The sequence below is a fragment of the Macaca thibetana genome, chromosome 6, assembly GCF_024542745.1.
Source record: "Macaca thibetana thibetana isolate TM-01 chromosome 6, ASM2454274v1, whole genome shotgun sequence".
Taxonomy (NCBI): domain Eukaryota; kingdom Metazoa; phylum Chordata; class Mammalia; order Primates; family Cercopithecidae; genus Macaca; species Macaca thibetana.
In genome coordinates, this window is record NC_065583.1 from 165,700,431 (window position 1) to 165,720,481 (window position 20,051).

General features: G+C 38.3%; 2 protein-coding genes and 1 non-coding gene across 8 annotated transcripts in view; 2 read left to right on the plus strand and 1 right to left on the minus strand.

The window, feature by feature from the left end:
- The window catches only part of CTNND2 (catenin delta 2), a 935,738-nt gene that overhangs the window by 874,476 nt on the left and 41,211 nt on the right, over positions 1-20,051 (plus strand). For all 4 annotated transcript variants that reach the window (XM_050794061.1, XM_050794059.1, XM_050794060.1 and 1 more), the window contains 2 exons: positions 11,580-11,790; positions 16,468-16,552. In XM_050794061.1, the coding sequence (XP_050650018.1) occupies positions 11,580-11,790; positions 16,468-16,552 (296 nt within the window). The remainder of the gene's footprint in view (positions 1-11,579; positions 11,791-16,467; positions 16,553-20,051) is intronic.
- DAP (death associated protein) overlaps positions 1-20,051 on the plus strand; it is an 840,643-nt gene that overhangs the window by 483,145 nt on the left and 337,447 nt on the right. The window lies entirely within an intron of this gene.
- LOC126957685 (U6 spliceosomal RNA) lies at positions 7,286-7,393 on the minus strand. The gene has a single exon (XR_007726871.1). It is a non-coding gene; the product is annotated as a U6 spliceosomal RNA (small nuclear RNA).

The following is a 20,051-nucleotide window of genomic DNA, read 5'->3' on the forward strand; positions in this document are numbered from 1 at the left end:
ACTTCCTCCAACAGTTTGATAATATTGTTTTGTATTTCATGAATTAGCAACACGAACAAGTCCAGGACATTTGTACATCTGCAGATATTTGAAGCACATATATGTGTGTGCCTATGTGTTTAGTGGACAGTGTTTTTTCAAAAAGAGGACATTAAAAATTTTCCTCAGGGGAGTTTAATGGAGTAACTCAGTAACAGATTGTTGTAGAATTCTCTAAGGTGAAGAAGAGCAACTCCTTCATGAAACAGGAGTTATTGAAATTCAATCTAGCTGAACACTTATTAACCTTTTTAAATTTTCAAATAATAATGTTAGCCTATCTGTTTAATAAACCTAGAACTGGAAATCTTAAAAATTCATATTATTAAAAATTGAGGAAATAACCTAATCTTTTATAAAACAGATCATGCTAACCAAAGATTTATGAAATGATAAGACCAGGGGAAAGATACCTCTGTTTTTCCCCTAATATTATCAAACCAGTCTAATTTTGCAGAGATTTGCTTAACTAAAAATACTGCATCAACTCTTTTTACCTTAGATACTAAATATTGAAACCTCTTCAAATATCCTCAAAGGTCCTGAAGTGTCTTAGTGCTATTTTTTCCCTTGTCTTTGCTAACCTGGTATCAACTGTTATTTCTTTGCTTTAAATTTTTTAACCTAGCTACCAAGGCTGTTAATGTAATTCATTGTGAAATTTCTTTGTGTCTTTCCTTGAAATAAGCTTTTGTGAAAGATATATATATGTGTGTGTGTGTGTGTATGTGTGTGTGTGTGTGTGTGTATAAATATATATTTTGTTTTGTTTTGTTTTGTTTTGTTTTGTTTGAGACAGAGTCTTACTCTGTCACCCAGGCTGGAGTGCAATGGCATGATCTCGGCTCACTGCAACCTCTGCCTCCCAGGTTCAAGCGATTCTTCTGCCTCAAACTCCCAAGTAACTTGGATTACCGGCTCCCACCACTGTACCCAGCTAATTTTTTGTATTTTTAGTAGAGACAAGGTTTCACCACGTTGGCCAAGCTGGTCTCGAACTCCTGACCTCATGATTCACCCTCGGCTTCCCAAAGTGCTCAGATGACAGGCATGAGCCACCACACCTGGCCAAATTTTTATTTTTTTCTTAAAGGACCAGCAGCTTAAAGCATTCTGAGAGTGTTTTTTCATTGGCAATTTTTTAGTTTTCTTGTTATAATTACATATATAAGGACTTACTTGTTTACATAAGCCCATCAAATTAGGAGTCCCATTTATCAGTCTCGTCCAGAGAATAGAAAAGTTATACCAATTTCTAGACAGAGAAAATGTTTATACACATACAACAGAAGAATCCCCAGCAAACTCTTGGGTAAGCTGGAGGATTCAGGAACTTATAACTGGATTTCTTATCTCATATGTGCTATTTTTTTGTAATCCTTGTCAAGTCCATTGTGGGTTGAACCAGGGGATACATGTTAAGATTTATTAACACCTTTTTGTCAGCACATGTTTATTGGTATATTTCTATATTTCTGTGTGACTTTTCTAACTTTTAACTTGAAAAAAATTATAGATTCATAGGAAATGATAAAGATAGTAAGGGAGGGTCCTATGTATCCCTCAGCCAGTTTCCAGCAATGGCTATATCTTATGTAATTGTAACACAATAAATCAGGAAATTAACATTATAATATGTGTGTACAGTGTCATCACGTGTGGATTTGTATAACCATGAAGGTTATCAAGATACAGAATTATTCTCTCAGCCCAGTGATATTTGTTGTACCATCTTGTCATAGTCACACTCTTCCTAACTATCCTAAACTCCTAGCAACCATTAATTTGTTCTCCATCTCTATAATTTTGTTATTTCAAGAATGTTATATAAGTGGTGTCTTACAATATATAACCTTTTGAGATTGGCTTTTTTCACTTAGCATAATATCATTCAAATATTTTCAGATGATAGCATGTAGTGTTCCTTTTGATTGCTAAGTAGTATTCCATGTGTTTTGTTTTAGGGGAAAAAAAAAAGATAAGCACTCAGAACCTTCCAGATGTTTCCAGAGGTCAGAGATCTCCGGACAGTCCAGAAGAGACCTTTCCCATGTTAACAAGCATTCAGACATTTTCAGTAGCTAAGCAATACCATTTTGAATGCTTCACCAATTTGGTCTATAAGCCACATTAACCAGTTTTAAAATATATTATTTTTGCATATTTTTTCCCCTTTGATGATAGACTGTGTTTAAATTGGATATATTTAGAGTGTGCAGATGACAGATTTCTGTAAATTAAGCTCCAAATATTTCCCAAAAGAGAAATGAGAGACAAAACATTCCAGCATTCTAAACATCAAACAACCTTTTATATACAGAAGGAAAAAAACTCTTTCATACTAGCTTTCAGACATCCAATCACACGGAAATCAGCTCATCACTTTTATATCATCAATTATTGCTGAAAAGTAAATTCAGAGAGGGGAGAGGATTCTAGGCTGATGGAGAAGTAGGAAGCACCAGGAGTCTGTCTCCCCACCTAGACACAATCACATTGGCAGACTCTGTCTATTAGTCAGGGTTCTCCAGAGGGAGAGGACTAATAGGATATATGTATATATGAAAGGGAGTTTATTAAGGAGAACTGGCTCACATGACCACAAGGGGAAGTCCCATGATAGGCCATCTGCAAGCTGATGAAGAAAGAAGCCATCAGTGGCTCAGTCTGATGCCAAAAGCCTCAGAAGTAGGGAAGACAACAGTGCAGGCTTCAGTCTGTGGCCGAAGGCCCAAAAGCTCCTGTCAAACCAATGGTGTAAGTCCAAGAGTCTAGATGCCAAAGAACCTGGAGTCTGATGTTCAAGGGCTAGAAGCATCCAGCATAGGGGAAAGGTGAAAGCCAGAAGGCTCAGCAAGCCATCTTATCACACCTTTTTCCACCTGCTTTTGTTCTAGCCATTATAGCAGCCGATTGGATGGTGCCCACCCACTGTCTCTCCCAATCCACTGACTCAAATGTTAATCTCCCCTGACAACACCCTCACAGACATACCCAGAAACAGTGCTTTACAAGCCACCTAGGCATCCTTCAGTCCAATCAAGCTGGCACCTAATATTAACCATGACACTGAATGTAACTATTTTGAAACTCTGGAGTGTATTGAAGGCTTAAAAATTTCAGAAGATTTGGACAGTAAAGTACAGTTTATTTGGTCAATCAGCTTAGCTCAGCAGTAGCTACCCATCCCCCACCCCTCAGCCCTGTGGCAGGTAGCTGTGCACATGTTCCTAGAGCAGCTTACTTGCAGCTGGCAGAAGCCAGAGTTGGTACAAAATACTCTGTCATCTAAATATTGGGGATCTGTTCTTTCTGCTGATTGCTGCTTCTCACTACAGCACACAGAGGCAATAGACACACAGAGGCAAGCAGCCATTGTTGCACACACACATACCATGATTGCAAGCCCCTCCATCTTTGGCTGAAGTTATTTTCAGAGGATTTAAAGAGCTGACACACTCACCCTCCTCATCCACTTTGTTTTTTTCTTTTTCCTTTTTGGGAGCCAGTCATTAAAGACTAGCATATTCAAAAGCAACTGCATATACAAGAGAAATAAGAGAGCCATTGTGCTTGATCAGGGAAACTCTCATGCTCAGAAAACATCTGTGAAGATCTTAAGGCTAATTCTTAGCACAGAGACAGCCTAAAACAGTCAAAAACAAAACAAAAAACAAAAAAATAACAAACCCTGAAAAAGAGGAAGAATCTGATTTCCAGATAACCCATTATTACATTCAAATTTTAAGTTTCAACAACAACAAAAAACCAGAAGGCGCACAATGAAACAGGGAAGTATGATCAGTTTAAAGGGAAAAAAAAAACAACAACAACAACAACAGCCAGAAACCATAGCTGAAAAATGGCACAAAGGCAGAGCTACTAGACAAAGACTTTAAAACAACTGTTTTAGAGATGTTCAAAGAAATAAAGGAAAATATGGAGAAAGTCAAGTCAAGAACATGATGTGTGAACAAAATGGAAACATAAAGTCATAGAAAACCTAAAAAGAAACAAAAAAAAATTTAGAGCTGAAAAGTACAATAATTGAAATGAAAAATTCACTAAAGAATTGCAAAGGTAGATTTGAGCAGGCAGAAGAAAGAATCAGCAAACTTGAAGTTAGGAAAATTGAAATTATTGACTTTGGAGAACAGAAAGAAGAAAGATCAAAGAAAAGGAACAGAGCTTAAGGGTTCTGTGGACATCATCAAGAGGATCAAATACACACTACAAAAGACTCAGGAGAAAAAAAGTGAGAAAGGGATAGAGAGATTATTAGAGGAAATAATGGCTGAAAACTTACCAAATTTAATGAAAGGCATAAATATAAACATTCAAGAACTCAATGAGATTCAAATAGGATAAGCTCAAATATACCCAGACTGAAACACATTAGAATCAAATTGTTGAAAGACAAAGATAAAGAATCTTGAAAACAGGGAGAAGTGACTCATCACACACAAGAAATCCAAAATGAGATTATCAGCTGATTTTTAAATCAAAATTTTGAAGGCCAGAGGTTGATATAGTCATGGTGCTGAAAGCAAAAAAAAACTGTCAGCCAAGCATCCTATGTCCAGCAGAAGTGAGGGAAAACTTAAGACATTCCTAGATAAACACAAACCAAGAGAATTCATTACCACTAGACGTGCTCTGTAAGAAATCCTAAAGGGAGTCCTGCATGTTGAAATGCAAGAACACTAAACAGTAATTCAAAGGTATAAGAAGAAATAAAGATCTTAGTAAAGATAAATACATGGGCAATTATAAAGCTCATATTGTTTTAACAATGGTTTATAATGCTACTTTTGTTTTCTATGTAATTCAATACATTTAAGAAAAAACAATTACTAGTTTACAAGCTAACATTATTGTGACTTTGTTTCATAACTCTACATTTTTTTCTACATAATTTAAGAGACTAATTCATTGTAAAAAAAAACAATTATGTTTTGGACACACAATGTTCAAAGATGTAATTGTGTGACATCAATAAATGAAAAGTGTAGGATGGAACTGTAAATGAACAAAGTGTTTGTATGTTATTGAAGTTAAGCTGGTATAAATTCAAATTATAATGGTATAATGTTAAATGTAATCCCTGTAGTAACCACAGAGAAAATCATTAAACTGTATACACAAAAGAAAATAAGGAAATTAAAACATTTAACTACAAAAAACAGCACAAAGGAGATAGTAATGCAGGCAATTAGGGACAAAAACAGCTATAAGGCATATAGAAAACAGCAAAACGCTAGAAACAAGACCCTCTTTATGAGTAATTACTTTAAATATACATGGATAAATTCTCTAATCAAAGACAGAGATTGACAGAGTGCATTAAAAAATAGTCTCCAATTATATGTTGCATACAAAAGACTTACTTTAGATTCAAAGACAGAAATAGATTGAAAGTAAAAGGATATTTGTACATCCATGTTCACACCATTATTCTCAATAGTGAAAATGAAGTATAAGCTAATTCTTCATCAACAGAAGAATAGCAAAATATGGTATATATACACAATGGAATATTCAGTCTTGAAAAGAAAGTTCTGGCTGGGTGCAGTGGCTCATGCCTGTAATGCCAATGCTTTGGCAGGCCAAGGTGGGCAGATCACTTGAGGCCAGGAGTTCAAGACCAGCTTGGCTAACATAGTAAAACCCTGTATCTACTAAACATACAAAAAACTAGCTGGGTGTGGTGGCACTTTACTGTAATCTCAGCTACTCAAGAGGCTGAGGCACGAGAATTGCTTGAACCCAGGAAGCAGAGGTTGCAGTCAGCTGAAATTGCACCACTGCACTACACCCTGGATGACAGAGTGAGACCCTGTCTGGAAAAAAAAAAGAGGGGATTGTACATTCTGACATACGCTACAACATAGATGAACCTTAAGAATATTATGCTAAGTGAAATAATCCGGTCACAAAAAGACAAATCCTTTATGATGCCATTTATATGAGGTACCTGGTTGTCAAATTCATAGAGACGGAAAGTAGAATGGGGGTTTCCAGGGGCTGAAGGAAGGGGTTGGGACGTTGTTTAAATGCTTTTAAAGTTTCAGTTTTGCAAGATGAAAAGAGTTCTAGAGATGTATGATTGTAGAATGATATGAGTTGACGTAATATCAACAAACTATATAGTTAGAATGGATGAAATGGTAAATTTTATAAGTCTTTTACTGCAATAAAGAATTTTTTTAGAAAAAAATAAACTCGGAGCACCTCAGCAAAAACCCACAAGTCAGTTTTAGCAACTCCAGAAACAAGAGGACCATAGAACTACTAAGACCTCGAAGACAAAGGAGTTGTGAGGATTCTCATCCAGGGTTGCTCTCTAGTCCAGCTGACCTTCTTGAAAAATGTATTTTCTCTCGTCAGTTTGAGACATTTAAGTTTGTAATGGTGCACAACAAAGACCATCTACACATAGGACTCCATCAGTGATCAGAAGAGATCTATAATAAGTGTCGGAAGGGACTCAAGTGACTTCCCCATTGCCTGCTGCCTTAGAGAATGCAGGTCTTTAGACCATAAGACCACCTCTCAACATTCCTGCCACCAAAGCGAAAAGCAAATGGTAGTATGCACATCAGTAACAAATACAGGCTTACTTCAGAAATGGAAATAGAAAGTCACAAACACAACATGGAAACAGAAGCAGTCAACGAGAGCAAGGCTGTTACCTCATCATGAAATCCCCACTAGCTCCTTTCTGCACAAGCTCTCTGCAAGGAGTGCCTTTCTTGGGCAACACGGTTTGTTAGGTCTCCTGAGTCCCTCAGGGTACCTTGGTGTGCCCAACAATGCTTAACGGAAGATTTCGAGAATGAAGCATTGCAAAGAGAAAATAATCTTTACTTGCAGTTTTTCAAGAAAATCTGGATTTAGAAAACTGGTTCACAAAATACAAAATACGGGTATTTGAAGGAAACACACACACAGTGGAAAGCATAGCAAAGTTCCAAAGTTGCAGTTAGTCCATCACTGATGAAAATATAGTCTTTTTTCCGCACAATTATATTATCACCAGTGGTCATCTCTTACCAGTATTGCAAAAATCAGAGATATAGTCATTGTTATTAGAGACTAAGTAACTTAAAAGAAATGGCCCAAGGATTCATTTCTATTGGGAACTTTAGCAAGAAAGAGTGATTTTGTTTGTGGTAGTGATGGTGGTAGAGTCTTGTTTTGTACTGTTTCGATCTGACAGAGCAACAAGCTTTTCTTTTTTAAAAAACAAAATATGGAACACCTCACAAATTTATGTATTATCTTTGCACAGGGGCCATGCTAATCTTTCTCTGTATCATTCTAATTTTAGTATATGTGCTGCCAAAGCGAGCACCATGATTTCCCTTTTTCAGATGTAATTCCATGATAGTGGATCATTGGTAGCACATTTATTCAAAATAGAAGCAAGGCAAAGTATCCACTATGCTTTCATAAATCTAAATATTCTTTGAACCTGATGACCTGCTTGTCTCTCTGATGGGATTTTGGTATGTGATTCTCTCATATAAGTAATATAATTTTGCATGTTTTTCTTTGTGTGGAAAAATAACATTCAACTTATCCATTAATATTAAGCTTTAAAATTCACTTGGTTCTTACTACCCTCTGTGTTATTCCCACGTGAAATCTCTGAATCATGTTTCCCTGCATTACCTCAACATTTCCATGGGCTCCAAGCCCTGTCAGTTGCTTCTTAAGAATTTCCATCATGGCTACTCTCATGTCCTTGATGCCCCCATGACCACCTTTTTGTAGTCACAGGTTCTTCTTTCTTCCTGAAATATTATAGTTTCCTGACAAATGAATGAATCACTCTATTATTTTCAGTCTGTGTCATACCTTTTACTTAACCAAATTAAATCTAGAAGAAGGTAGAGTCAGCTGTGTATGGTGGCTCACATCTGTAATCCCAGCACTTTGGGAGGCCGAGGCAGGCAGATCACTTGAGGTCAGGATTTGGAGACCAGCCTGGCCAACATGGTGAAATCCCATCTATACTAAAATTCAAAAGTTAGCCAGGTGTGGTGGCGTGTGCCTGTAGTCCTAGCTACTCGGGAGGCTGAGGCAGGAGAATCACTTGAACCCAGGAGATGGAGGTTGCAGTGAGCTGAGATCATGCCACTGTACTCCAGCCTGTACAACAGAGTGAGACTCTGTCTTAAAAAAAAAAAAAAAAAAAAAAAAAAAAGAAGAAGAAGAAGAAGGTGCAATCAGCTGGAGCAGCCATCTGCAGTGGTTACTGGTGCCTGCTCCTTTTCAGGGCCAAAGCAGGTCATTCCAAGACAGGTACCTCCTCTGCCCCATGCCAGGCTCAAACACAGGGGGAAGCTTATGCTCTGCATCCACAGAGAATCTCAGTGCACCACAGGACCACAGCTGCCCTTTCTGCCTCTGGGACTGTGAAGAACTGCCCACAACCTCCACCTGGTGATCCAGCCTCTTTCTTCCCCAGTCCTAAAAGAACCCTACCTCCATCCATTTCTCTCTCTAAAAAGAAAAGGAAACAATTTGATCACCTTGATGGTGTCAAACTATAAAAAAAGTTTGAACCACCCACTTTGCAGTTTCCTGTTGCCAATACGATCCCCCAAGAAAGGGAATTCACTTCTTTTACCCTCTGAAGAAATCCCAGACCTCAAAGACCCAAAAGTCTGCCTGACCAGTAGAAGGAGAGGAGTCAAGATTCCTCCTACTGGGTAGCAAGAATAACTTTCTGGCTCTTTCAGGTGTTTGGAAACTTAGGTTAAAAAGACAATACAGGATATGGAACAGTTATAGATACACACTCCCTTGAGTTGTAGTGTTTACAATTTCACTAGAAGCCTAGAAGAAGGAAGCATTATTGTCGAGAAAAAGACTGTATGTTTCTTCCACCTTCAGTTTTACTATTCTGAAACCTTCCTTCTTAATGCACCAGAATTCTTTTTGTAAAATATCAAGTTGTTCTTGTTGCCCCCTTGACATACCACAAAAAATCCTAAATGTCCACCTCCTGAATCAAGCCTTCCACAACAACTCCAGTCCTATCTAACTTGTGTCTTCCCTGAACTACTGTTATAAACATACAATGCAAGGTCACTTGCATCTGTAATTATTCTATGTCGCATATTTTATTATTTCCCTAATCAGCTTCAAAGTTTCTAAACACTTGAAAAAGCTAAAAATCTTTTCTTGCTACCCAAATTTCTTGTGAAGATAGGATGTAAATTTCACTGTAAAATGACAGCATTTTCAACACATAATCAAAGGCTAAAAAAGAATTGTAACCTTTTAAAATAATTAACAAACTTTGCCGCGAGGTTTCCTTCTCCATGGAATAATATTACCTGGTTTGTTTCTTTACTTGGATGATCAAAAATATAGACTAAAATATATCCCTCCAGATAGACTGATAAATTGACTTCATGAAAAATCTCCAATTGCCTAGTAAAATGTCAGTGACCTATACTGGAAATACTAGAAATAAAATAATTCCAATGAGTTTCCTCGACAGTAAAGTTGGGGTAGGTTAAATATAACAGTTACTCCTGATCTTTTCCATATCATGGGGCACGTGGAAAACAATAGCACTTCAATGGCACACTGGGGTGAGCAGAAGAGGCTGCTCTGCAGGGGTTGGGTACCCTGCCATCTGCTTATTCTCTATAAGTAAACTAACATTACAGGGACACCTGCATCTTAATCAGGACTCAAGGGTTAGAAAGTAATGGAGGATGAGACTACATCTTCATATTTATCTGACGTAATTTTCAAAATGATAATACCAACAAAACTAAAACATACTACAGCCAAATTCTTACCCTCTCTTCATTTTTAGTTTTAACCTTGACAGTGCCCAAGGTCACAAAACCAGTTCTCCATACACAGTCAAGGGTGTAAATGTCCCTGTATATACAATGACGGGAGTATTTTTTCAGTGATTTTGCCCTTCCTTCATCACTTTCCTTATAAGGAAAAGGAAAAAGGAACACATTGATCATCTCATGTGTATGGAGCTCAAATGTGTGTTCTAATGATTTGTGGGGGTTAATAACCTGATAGAATCTCCAGCATGGTGAGCCCTACAAAAGTAAACTCTTAACCAGAGTTAAGGCTGATTTAATGATAAACAGATAAACTATTTTAGGTGCTGTCATTAGAAAATAAGTATGCTACATTTGGGGGTTTGCAGGCAAACCATTTTTGTTAGACACTTCCTCAGCTATCATCAAGTGAATGAACACACTTTTCTATTTCAGTAATTTAAGCATCAGCATTTTCTCTCTAAGCTAAAATAAGCCACCTAAACATAGGATAAGAGCAGATACCAAAATTACAAGGGCCTGTGTTTGCCTGGAATTAAGATATCATCGCCTACTCTCACAAGGTTCCCTTCCTGCTGCCAGGCACCATGTGCCAGAGAATTAAATAGCAGAAGAAGACATTATTTATAGATCTATATGGAGGTGAAATATTTCAAATAGCCTTTAGGAGCTAGGTAAGTATGCCTAATTGGGGCATGGGAGACAAGGAAGGGATCTAACTTTGAGCACTTGCCAGTTCCATCTGAAAAATGTGAGAACGGCCAGCTTTGCTACAGGCACTCATTTACTTACTTCCAGAAGTCAATTAAAGGAGCAGAAATGGAAGCTGCAGGTGGGATAAATTAATTGTCTTGCCGGGTTATTGGTAATGCCTAAAGTGCTTTGTAAACGAAAAGTACTCCATAAATATGTCATTATAAGCACCTTTATCATTGGGAATAGTAAGATTAATAATGCTAAAGTGAATTAAGGAAGCAGAATTAGATTGTATTATAGTTTTCACACAAAAACACACCAAATTAGTAAGTGTTACATGGTAGAACTACACAATAAAATTCCGTCAGAGAGGCAAACAGCATCAGGTTACTGTAGTTCAAAGGACACACAGTTATAGATTGTCAGGTACTTCTCCTGCTTTCAGTGTTTTCCTTTGCTGTAAATGAATCAAAACTCAGTACTCACATATGTGATCATGTTCCCCACATGTTTTTGCTTTGACTGTTTTTAAAAAATGCAGGTCCCGACATAGCTTTCATTAAGTTATTTTTGAGAGTTATGTTAGAATTCCCATATATTTTTCTTGACTTCTATAAACATCAAGCGAGAACATAATAGCTAATACCTGTTGAGTCCTGTGTCCTTGTTCATTTCCATACATTCAGTCATTTATGCTTTATAGCAACCTTGTATGGCAGGTACCATTATTGTCTTACTTTAGAGATTGAAAAAACTGAGGCTTCAGAAGCATGAAATAACTTGGCCAGTGATTTGATCCCAGGTCAGTGTAGCAGCAGAGTGGATGCACTGCCATGAGGAATGACTTTTCTCTGTAGACGTGTCCTGAACTACCCAATAGAGAACATTCAGTGATGGGAAACAAACAATATTGCATAAACATGGTCTCTTGTATTCTCTTCTCCCCCATACCCACCTCTGCCACTATCTCTGCCTTCACCTTGACCTCCTTTCAACTCTTCTCTTTATTTTCTTTGCCAGGCAAATACGCCATGCGAGACCTAGTCCACAGGCTTCCAGGAGGGAACAACAGCAACAACACGGCAAGCAAGGCCATGTCGGATGACACAGTGACAGCCGTCTGCTGCACGCTGCACGAAGTGATAACCAAGAACATGGAGAATGCCAAGGCCTTACGGGATGCCGGTGGCATCGAGAAGTTGGTCGGCATCTCCAAAAGCAAAGGAGATAAGTAAGTTACCTGGTGACGCCATATCTCTGTCCTGGTAAAATTGGTTCTGAACGTGCCTTTCAACTCTGATTACGGGTAGTACTATGAATGTCACTGGAAAGCATTTGTCTCTGAGAATCAAGGGAAGGAAAATGGAACATGGTTTCCAGTCTTCTCTCTTACTGTTGGTAAAATGGACTTGATGATCCAGCACACCCTTGTGCTCCTTCCACATGGCAGCAGCACGAGTTCAACCTGGATACGTGAAGGCATTTTGTTGTTGTTCCTCTGTGGGGAGAAGTCAGTGTGTTGATGATGTTTCTACATCCTTCTGCTCTGTGCCTCTTCAGCTCTGCAACCAAGTCAGGTCCACCTTACCAACATCACAGTAGCCACCAAGTCATAGCAAGTCACTGTGCAGGATGGGGGAGGAGACAGGGCATGATGGAGTCAGAGAACTCAGTTCTAATCCAGTACCCTCCCTTACAAGCTATGAGTTGTGGGGCAAATATTTAATTTAACAAGTCACTATGCCTATACTTTCCAGTCTAAACCTAAGGGAGAGGCTGTCACAATATGCTAGCTGGAAGAGGTGTTAATCAAATCTTAAAGAATGAGTGGAAATTTCCCAGGCAGTGCCGATAGTGGTGAGAAAGGACGGCCTTCGTGCAGATAGAACAAAAAGAGATGAGACTTGGTGTCAAAGCAACTGCACCTCCTTGAATAAGAATGCCTCCCAGTTTTTAAGAACCAACAGTATCTTACTATATACGGCCAGAGAATAGATTCACAAGCCAGCGCATCGGTGTATCAGCAAGGTGTCAATTTCACAGAAACCTTCACTAACCTTAATTAAATTTTGCCCCTTGGAAGTCCCTCGATGTAATTAAATAAGATTAAAAGGGTAAACATTTTGTTATCAAGAGTCTGTTTCTTGACTTTTCATTCCCTGCCAAGCCACCCTCACCCCCATGCTTTTACCTGTAAATGTTAAGTCATTTTTCTTTTGTTAGTAAACACTTGAGGGACGCACTTTGAGACTTTCTGGAAATTCTGTCTCATTATTTCACTTAATTCAGGATAGTACCAATGTATTATAGAAGATTCAGAGTTCCTGTTTAAGCACCCAGAGACCTCCAAATAGGCTCGCTCAATCAACAATTTTGCATTTGGATTTGAATGTTTTCTCATATCAAGTAGAAAAGCCCCACTGGACTCATATAATAATTGCACAGTGGAGATTGTCGGCTCGAACTATATCTTATGATATTGTACTTTACAATTAAGCGCTATACTATGTAGGCAGGAAACCATATGATTTTCTTTTTTATTTAGCTTCAATAGACCTTTGGAATCTCTAACTGAAGCGCTTACCTGTTTTGAGCATTAAGAGCTTAATATGGTAATGCTTTTTTTTGAGCATACACACCTACACACATAATAAAACCATAGTCTGCAAAACAATCTGATATATTTTTGTCTATATTCATGAGACATTCAAAGATTAAAGTATTTCCTCTGAATTATACAGTTAGAGAGCTTTGAGGAGTGGTTTGGCATATATTAATTCTCTCCAACTGTATAAGCATTCCTACAGCAATAAGCATCACTAAATGGGCCTAAAGAGAAAAAAAAAAAGGTTTTATTGAGACCTATGGTCAAAGAAAATTATTTGGTGAAACTAATTTAAAAATCACTTGAAGAAACCATCTATGAAATGATACATATCTATGCTGCTAAGATCCTGATAAGCCGGGTCCAGTCTTGATTATTGTTCATGGGAAGATTTTTTTCACTAAAGATGATCCCATAAATGCCCTTTAATTTCGCTGAAAATTTCCTTATAGAATAGGTGCTCATTCTATCTTGTTGTTCCTTTATCTCTTTTTCCAGTGCCAACAGTCTAGATGTACGAGTTTAATAAGAAGTGTTAAATTGGATTGAATCAAGCATCTTCCTGGTTACAGTTCTCCCGCTTAGTCAGTCTCATTCACTGTTTCATGTAGTTTATCTCTTTTTTAGTATATATACTGACTAATTTGGAGATCAAAACAAGGTTTTTATAACTGCATTTATCCTCGTCTCCTACCTACACTTCAGTTTTATTATTGCTTTTCACTGCTCTTAAAACAAAATGAATTCAGAATTGCTCCAAATTTGAGCATGGAACTCACCATTTCTGACTCAATTCTATTATGATAGTAGGCATAGAGATTCCCATGGACTTCTAGACAAATTGTAAGGAAATAGAATTTCTTTATTGAAAATCAAATTTTTGGAACTGAGGATAATTTAATAATTAGGAACAGTAGGAATACAAATACTGAATAGCTTATTTATAAAATGATTGCTAATCTGCCCACCCTAAATTATTCCTTAAAAACTTATTTCTAGAAATAAGTTCAGTTCAAACCTGATTTTTGTTTGTGATAGTACGGGAAAGCACAGATGGAAGAAACGTGCCTTGCTATGATGCTCTATTTTTATGTATTTATACATGTTCTTTATATATATATACAAGCTTAAATATGCAGTGATGTTAATGAGTCAGACTGGCGAGTTGCCAGTCACAGTCTATCAGAACTGCACAACTCACAGTGTCTGGTGGACACAACCAAGGGGGCTGGTGTTCTGTGATCTGGCCGCTGGCACAGCTGTGTTGACAGCCACAATGAACTGCACCAACTGAAGTCCTCACTACCCCTGATGTGACAGCTCTGCTGAAGATCAAACTCCAATTGTATAATTGTTATTAACTCTTATAGTAGTCTTGTACTCGCCATTTTGAAATCTTGATTATTTATTCTTTCCACATCATTTTAAACATCCATTATGGACATTCTATCATGTTCATCTGTCTCAAGAATACATTTGTGTTTTTTCCCCCCAATTTTAACAGTTACATGGGAAGTAGTGTTGAATGTGTCACTGTATTTTGTCATAAGACGGAAAAGCTATTAACAGTCTCAACTGTTACTGTCAGTAAAGAACTGTGTATTGTGGCTTGGGTTATAATCACTTGTCACATTAGAAACACTCAGTTGTCCAAGCCCTTCAATCCATACTTAGAAGAGTTTTTCAGGTAGAAATTTCTATGGCACCCGTCTAGTGAATGCATCAAAATTAAAGTCTAAAAAGAAAGCAAAGTTTCTTTGACCTTCACATGTTAGTATAACACTGTGATGTATTGGCATTTTAATTGAGAGGTTAAAACCTGCTGTTCATTATACATTCACAGTCTCTTTTGGTTTTGTAACTATGCAAAAGATAGAAACAAAAGACTACACTTTTGTTTCTACTCAGAGGCATTTTTGCATACTAATTATGTTTCAACTACACTATCATGACCTGAATATTAATATATGTTTTTCTAGAGTTGCTTGGCTATTGTCATGAACAAATATTTAGCTAAATGATAAAATACAACAAAACATCACATTTAATCTTTGTTCAGCATTGACTATATGAGAATTAAATGCAGCTTCATCTGGATTCATGAAAAGATCTAAAATTCTCTGTATTTAAGTCAAAGGAATTATAGGCATACCTTAGAGATATTGTAGGTTGGGTTCCACACTACTACAACAAACAAATATCTCAATAAAGCAAATCACACAAATTTTTGGTTTATGTTATAGAAATATCTTCTTTCCTTAAAAGTCATGAATTAACTTCTGCTAGCTTTAAACTTTTCTCCCGTAGCTTTTTTACCTCACCAAGCCTTCATAAAATTAAGAGAGTTGGCTGGGCATGGTGGATCACGCCTGTAATCCCAGCTCTTTGGGAGGCTGAGGTGGGTGGATCACGAGGTCAGGAGTTCAAGACCAGCCTGATCAACATGGTGAAACCCCATCTCTATTAAAAATACAAAAATTAGCTGGGCGTGGTAGCACGCACTGTAATCCCAGCTACTCGGGAGGCTGAGGAAGGAGAATCACTAGAACCCGGGAGGCAGAGATTGCAGTAAGCCAAGATCTCGCCACTGCACTCCAGCCTGGGCAACAGAGCAAGACTCAGTCTAAAAAAAAAAAAAAAAAAAAAAAAAAAAAAATTAGGAGAGTTAGGGCCTTGCTGTGGATTAGATTTTAGCTAAAGGGAATGTTGTGGCTGATTTATCCAAACCACTCAAACTTTCTCCATATCAGCAATAAGCCTGTTTTACTTTCTTATTATTCATGTGTTCACTGGGGTATTACTTTTAAATTTCTTCAAGAACGTTTCCTTTGCATTCATAACTTGGCTCACTTTTTGCCACAAGAGGCCCAGCTTTTGGCCCGTCTTGGGTTCTGGCATGCCTTCCTCACTAAGCTTAATCATCTCTTGCTTTTGATTTAAAGTGAGAGATGTGCAACCCTTTCTTTCATGTGAACACTTGGGAGCCATTGTAGGGTTATTAATTAGCCTAATTTCTACATTGTTTTGTCTCACGGAAGAGGGAGGCCAGAGGAGAGAGAGGAGGAAGGGCCAGTCTGTGGAACAGTCAGAAGGAACAACATTTATTGATTATGGTTGCTGTCTTAGGTGGGCGCAGTTCGTGGTACTCCAAAACAATAATGGTAATAACATGAGGGACCGCTGATCACAGATCACCATGATAGATATAATAATAATGAAGAAGTTTGAAATACTACAAGAATTATAGCAATGTGACACAGCTGTCCCACTCACATGTTGCCTTTCCTGTCTTTCCTTCATCAGACACTCTCCAAAAGTGGTCAAGGCCGCATCTCAGGTCCTCAACAGCATGTGGCAGTACCGAGATCTGAGGAGTCTCTACAAAAAGGTAAGGCTGGCTTCACCTGGGCCCTGAGCCCAAACACTCAACGCAGGGCCCTGAGACGCGTCACAGACGTGGAGGGCACTTTTCCACAGCTTCAGTCATTGAAACACAACTGAAACGAGAATCAGTAAAGAAGCCAGAAAAGAGGTGATATGTCCCCTGAGTAGCTCCTAAGATCCGTGAAGTTTCTGGACTGGACAGACCCATGCTCGCAGGGTGTTACCCTAAATCATCTTACAGAAAAGGAAATAGGCTCATTTTCCTGAGCTTCAGTATTCTACACTAGACTACAAAGTAATGACAGAGGGATTTGGGAGAAAAAAAAAGCATCAACAAATGTTAACAAGTAATTTTGGAAAAAAAATATATGGAAAGATATATATATGGAAAGATATATATATATATAAAGAGAGGTGCAGAGCACATCATTCAGGGAATCAAGAACCATTGCAGACTAGGAACATTGAATAGGAGACTTAACTGTCTGACCCATGTCACTCCGCCCCTGAGAACCTCGCGGTGTTACTGGCCAGAGGGAAGAAGACGGTGCTTCCGGTGACAAATGTGGATCACCACGATGGTCGGCATTTGTTCACTGCACTCTCACAAGGCAGGCAGGAATTCATATCACACACTTCCAAAGAGTCTTCACCCCCAACATGGCTCAAAAATGCCTTAAGAGAAAAAAGTCACATCTAGAAAGTTCCATTCAAGGCCTCATTTCCAAAATCTTCTCAATAAGGAATGCCAAACTTTACTCTTTTGTTTAGGAGGGGAGAATTTTTTTTTGACGTTTCCCAAAAGTTGTTGTTTTATTGTGACAAGCCCCACAAGCATGGGAGTTTAAATCCGAGTTAACAAATAGGGGTAGAAGGCCATGCACAGTGGCTCACACCTGTAATCCCAGCATTTTGGGAGGCTGAGGTGGGCAGATCACCTGAGGTCAGGAGTTTGAGACCAGCCTGGCCAACATGGTGAAACCCAGTCTCTACTAATAATACAAAAAAAAAAAAAAAAAGGCTGGGCGTGGTAGCAGTGCGTATAATCTCAGCTACTTAGGAGGCTGAGGCAGGAGAATTGCTTGAACCCAGGAGACAGAGGTTGAGGTGAGCTGAGATCGCACTACTGGACTGTCGCCTGGGCAATAGAGCGAGACTCCATCTCAAAAAAAAAAAAATATAGAGGGTAGAGGACATCACCAATAAGCAGGGAGAATGGCATAGGCATTGGTCTCCATGCAGGGATTCAGGAAGCACAGACAGGACTGCAGAAGGGTGCCTGGGCTTCCATCAGCAACTGCCCACAGCACCCACCTACAGCCCCCTGGCCACTTGCAGGGAGTGGGAAAGCCAAGATCATTGCTGCCTCCATCCCCATCTACAGCCCCCATCCCCCAGGTCACCAGCCACTCACTGGCCAAGGACATGGGCCCACAGTAAGGGGCTTGCATCATAGGGAACGAGACCCATCTTCCCAGAGGGAAAATTTGTCTTTTTCTAAGCAATGGGGAAAAAAATAAATGTTTAATAGCTGTCTCTACTAAGTTAGAGTCTATTTCTAGATTTCCCCCAAGGCCTTTCTAACTTCCCTTAAGTATTCATTACTTTGCACTTTAAGTTTTATAAGGGGTACCCTATATATTTTTCTTCCAAAATTTTCCTGTTCCCTAAGAGGAAGTGTGTTTAAGTTGAAACAGAGTGCAAAATGAAGTGGAGGTTCTAGATCAATGAGAGTCATCCCTCAGTATACACAGGGGATTGGTTCCAGGACTGCCGCAGATAGCAAAATCCGTGAATATTCAAGGCCCTGCGGAAATTAGTCAGCCCTCCTTATACATGGGTTTTGCATCTCACAAATGCTGTACTTTTTATGGGCATTTGGTTGAAAAAAAATCTGCATATTAGTGGACCCATGCAGTGTAAACCCATATGGCTCAGGGGACAACTGTTAAGTCCTTCCCGAAGCATTTTATATAACAGGTTAGCATAAGCCATTTATCTACAGTGTTTTGGCTTCCATTCTATTTTGTTTGAAATTCCTATCCCAGCATCCTTAGTTAATTCCTTCTTGAATTCCTCCAGGAGACAAATGAAGTCTCGCCCAGGAAAGAGTCCTTCAGTTAAAGAGGCAGCCAGAAATAAGGAACATGGTATAAATTAGAAAGGAACTGGCCATTCTGAATCAATGGCTCCAGAAGCTCAACGAAATATTGCTGCATGAAGTAAAACCCTCTTTCCTTTAGATCCTGAACGTTTCCTGTTTGCTGAAATATACCTTCTGATACTTCTGTGCATTGTAGGGAAGCAGCTTTTAGAGACTTTCCAGACTCTTTCTTGAATAGTCATATGAGTCTTCCATCTTAATGTTTTTCATTGTTGTTAGTAGAGTTCAAAAAGCATAATTGTCTGTCTGTTTCCATGAAAAAAAAAGGATGTGTTGACAGGAATTTCATGGAGCTAAAACTCAAGAGCTGAAGATGCTATAAAATATGTTTCATTTGAGGAGATTCAAGAAGGATGGGCTGAACAAATGAATGGTGATGTTTTAGTTGACCCATGATTTAAAAATGTTGAGAAAGAGCTGTTCTTAATAATTTCCAAATTATGCAGTTGTGAAATGAAAGGAAGATCTTTGTACCCAGTATCATAAGTGCCGCTAATAGCAAAGCTCAAAATTCAAAAAAGCTTTTCTTTTGAAAAGCTCCTTTGTGAGAAAACCAAATTCATTCATCTTTATGAATTGTTTTTAATCAGTGGTGAAATAGATTTCTATTTTGTTCTTCACTGACAATTTGCATATCATTGAAAAAAATGTCTGATCCATATCTTTTAATTATCCATGCTTCAAATCTATTTATTAAACATCTATTGTAGGCTTAGCAAAGGAAGAGTTCCAAAGGAAAACATAAGATATGGGAAGAAGGTACTAGGGGTAAAGATGAAATATGAAACTATAATTGGCAACTTCATTCAGTTCTGAATTACATACTACAGATTTTAAAGCGTGAATTAAGGGAAAGAAACTTGTAGACCAAGTCTTGAGAAGCATTTATGGAGTTTGCACAATTAGGAGGTAAGAGATAAGGACATTATGGATAAAAAGGAAAGTGTGAGGGGAGAGATGGAAATTGGATTGAGAGTTACATGTCCGTGGAACAGAATTCAGCACCATCTGTCATGCTCATTTTCTTATCATACCCAGGCACAGAGGCCAGGATGTCGTTTCATTAGCTCACCTACTTTATGTTACCTAGAGAGACACATTCTGATTCAAATCAGAATATTCTTCTAGCTGGGTGTATTGATTGATATAAAACTATGTTTGATTCATGCTGCATTTGGAACCAAAGCATATTTATATCATCGGAACCTTTGACTTTTGTGAAGCTTGGCCTTTTGCATTATTTTCCCCTAAAGAAACATCAACAGGTGTGGGAGAATGTGATCACTTGCAGGCTAAAGAATACATCACCCTTTTAAAGCCAGTCTTTAGAAAACCACAA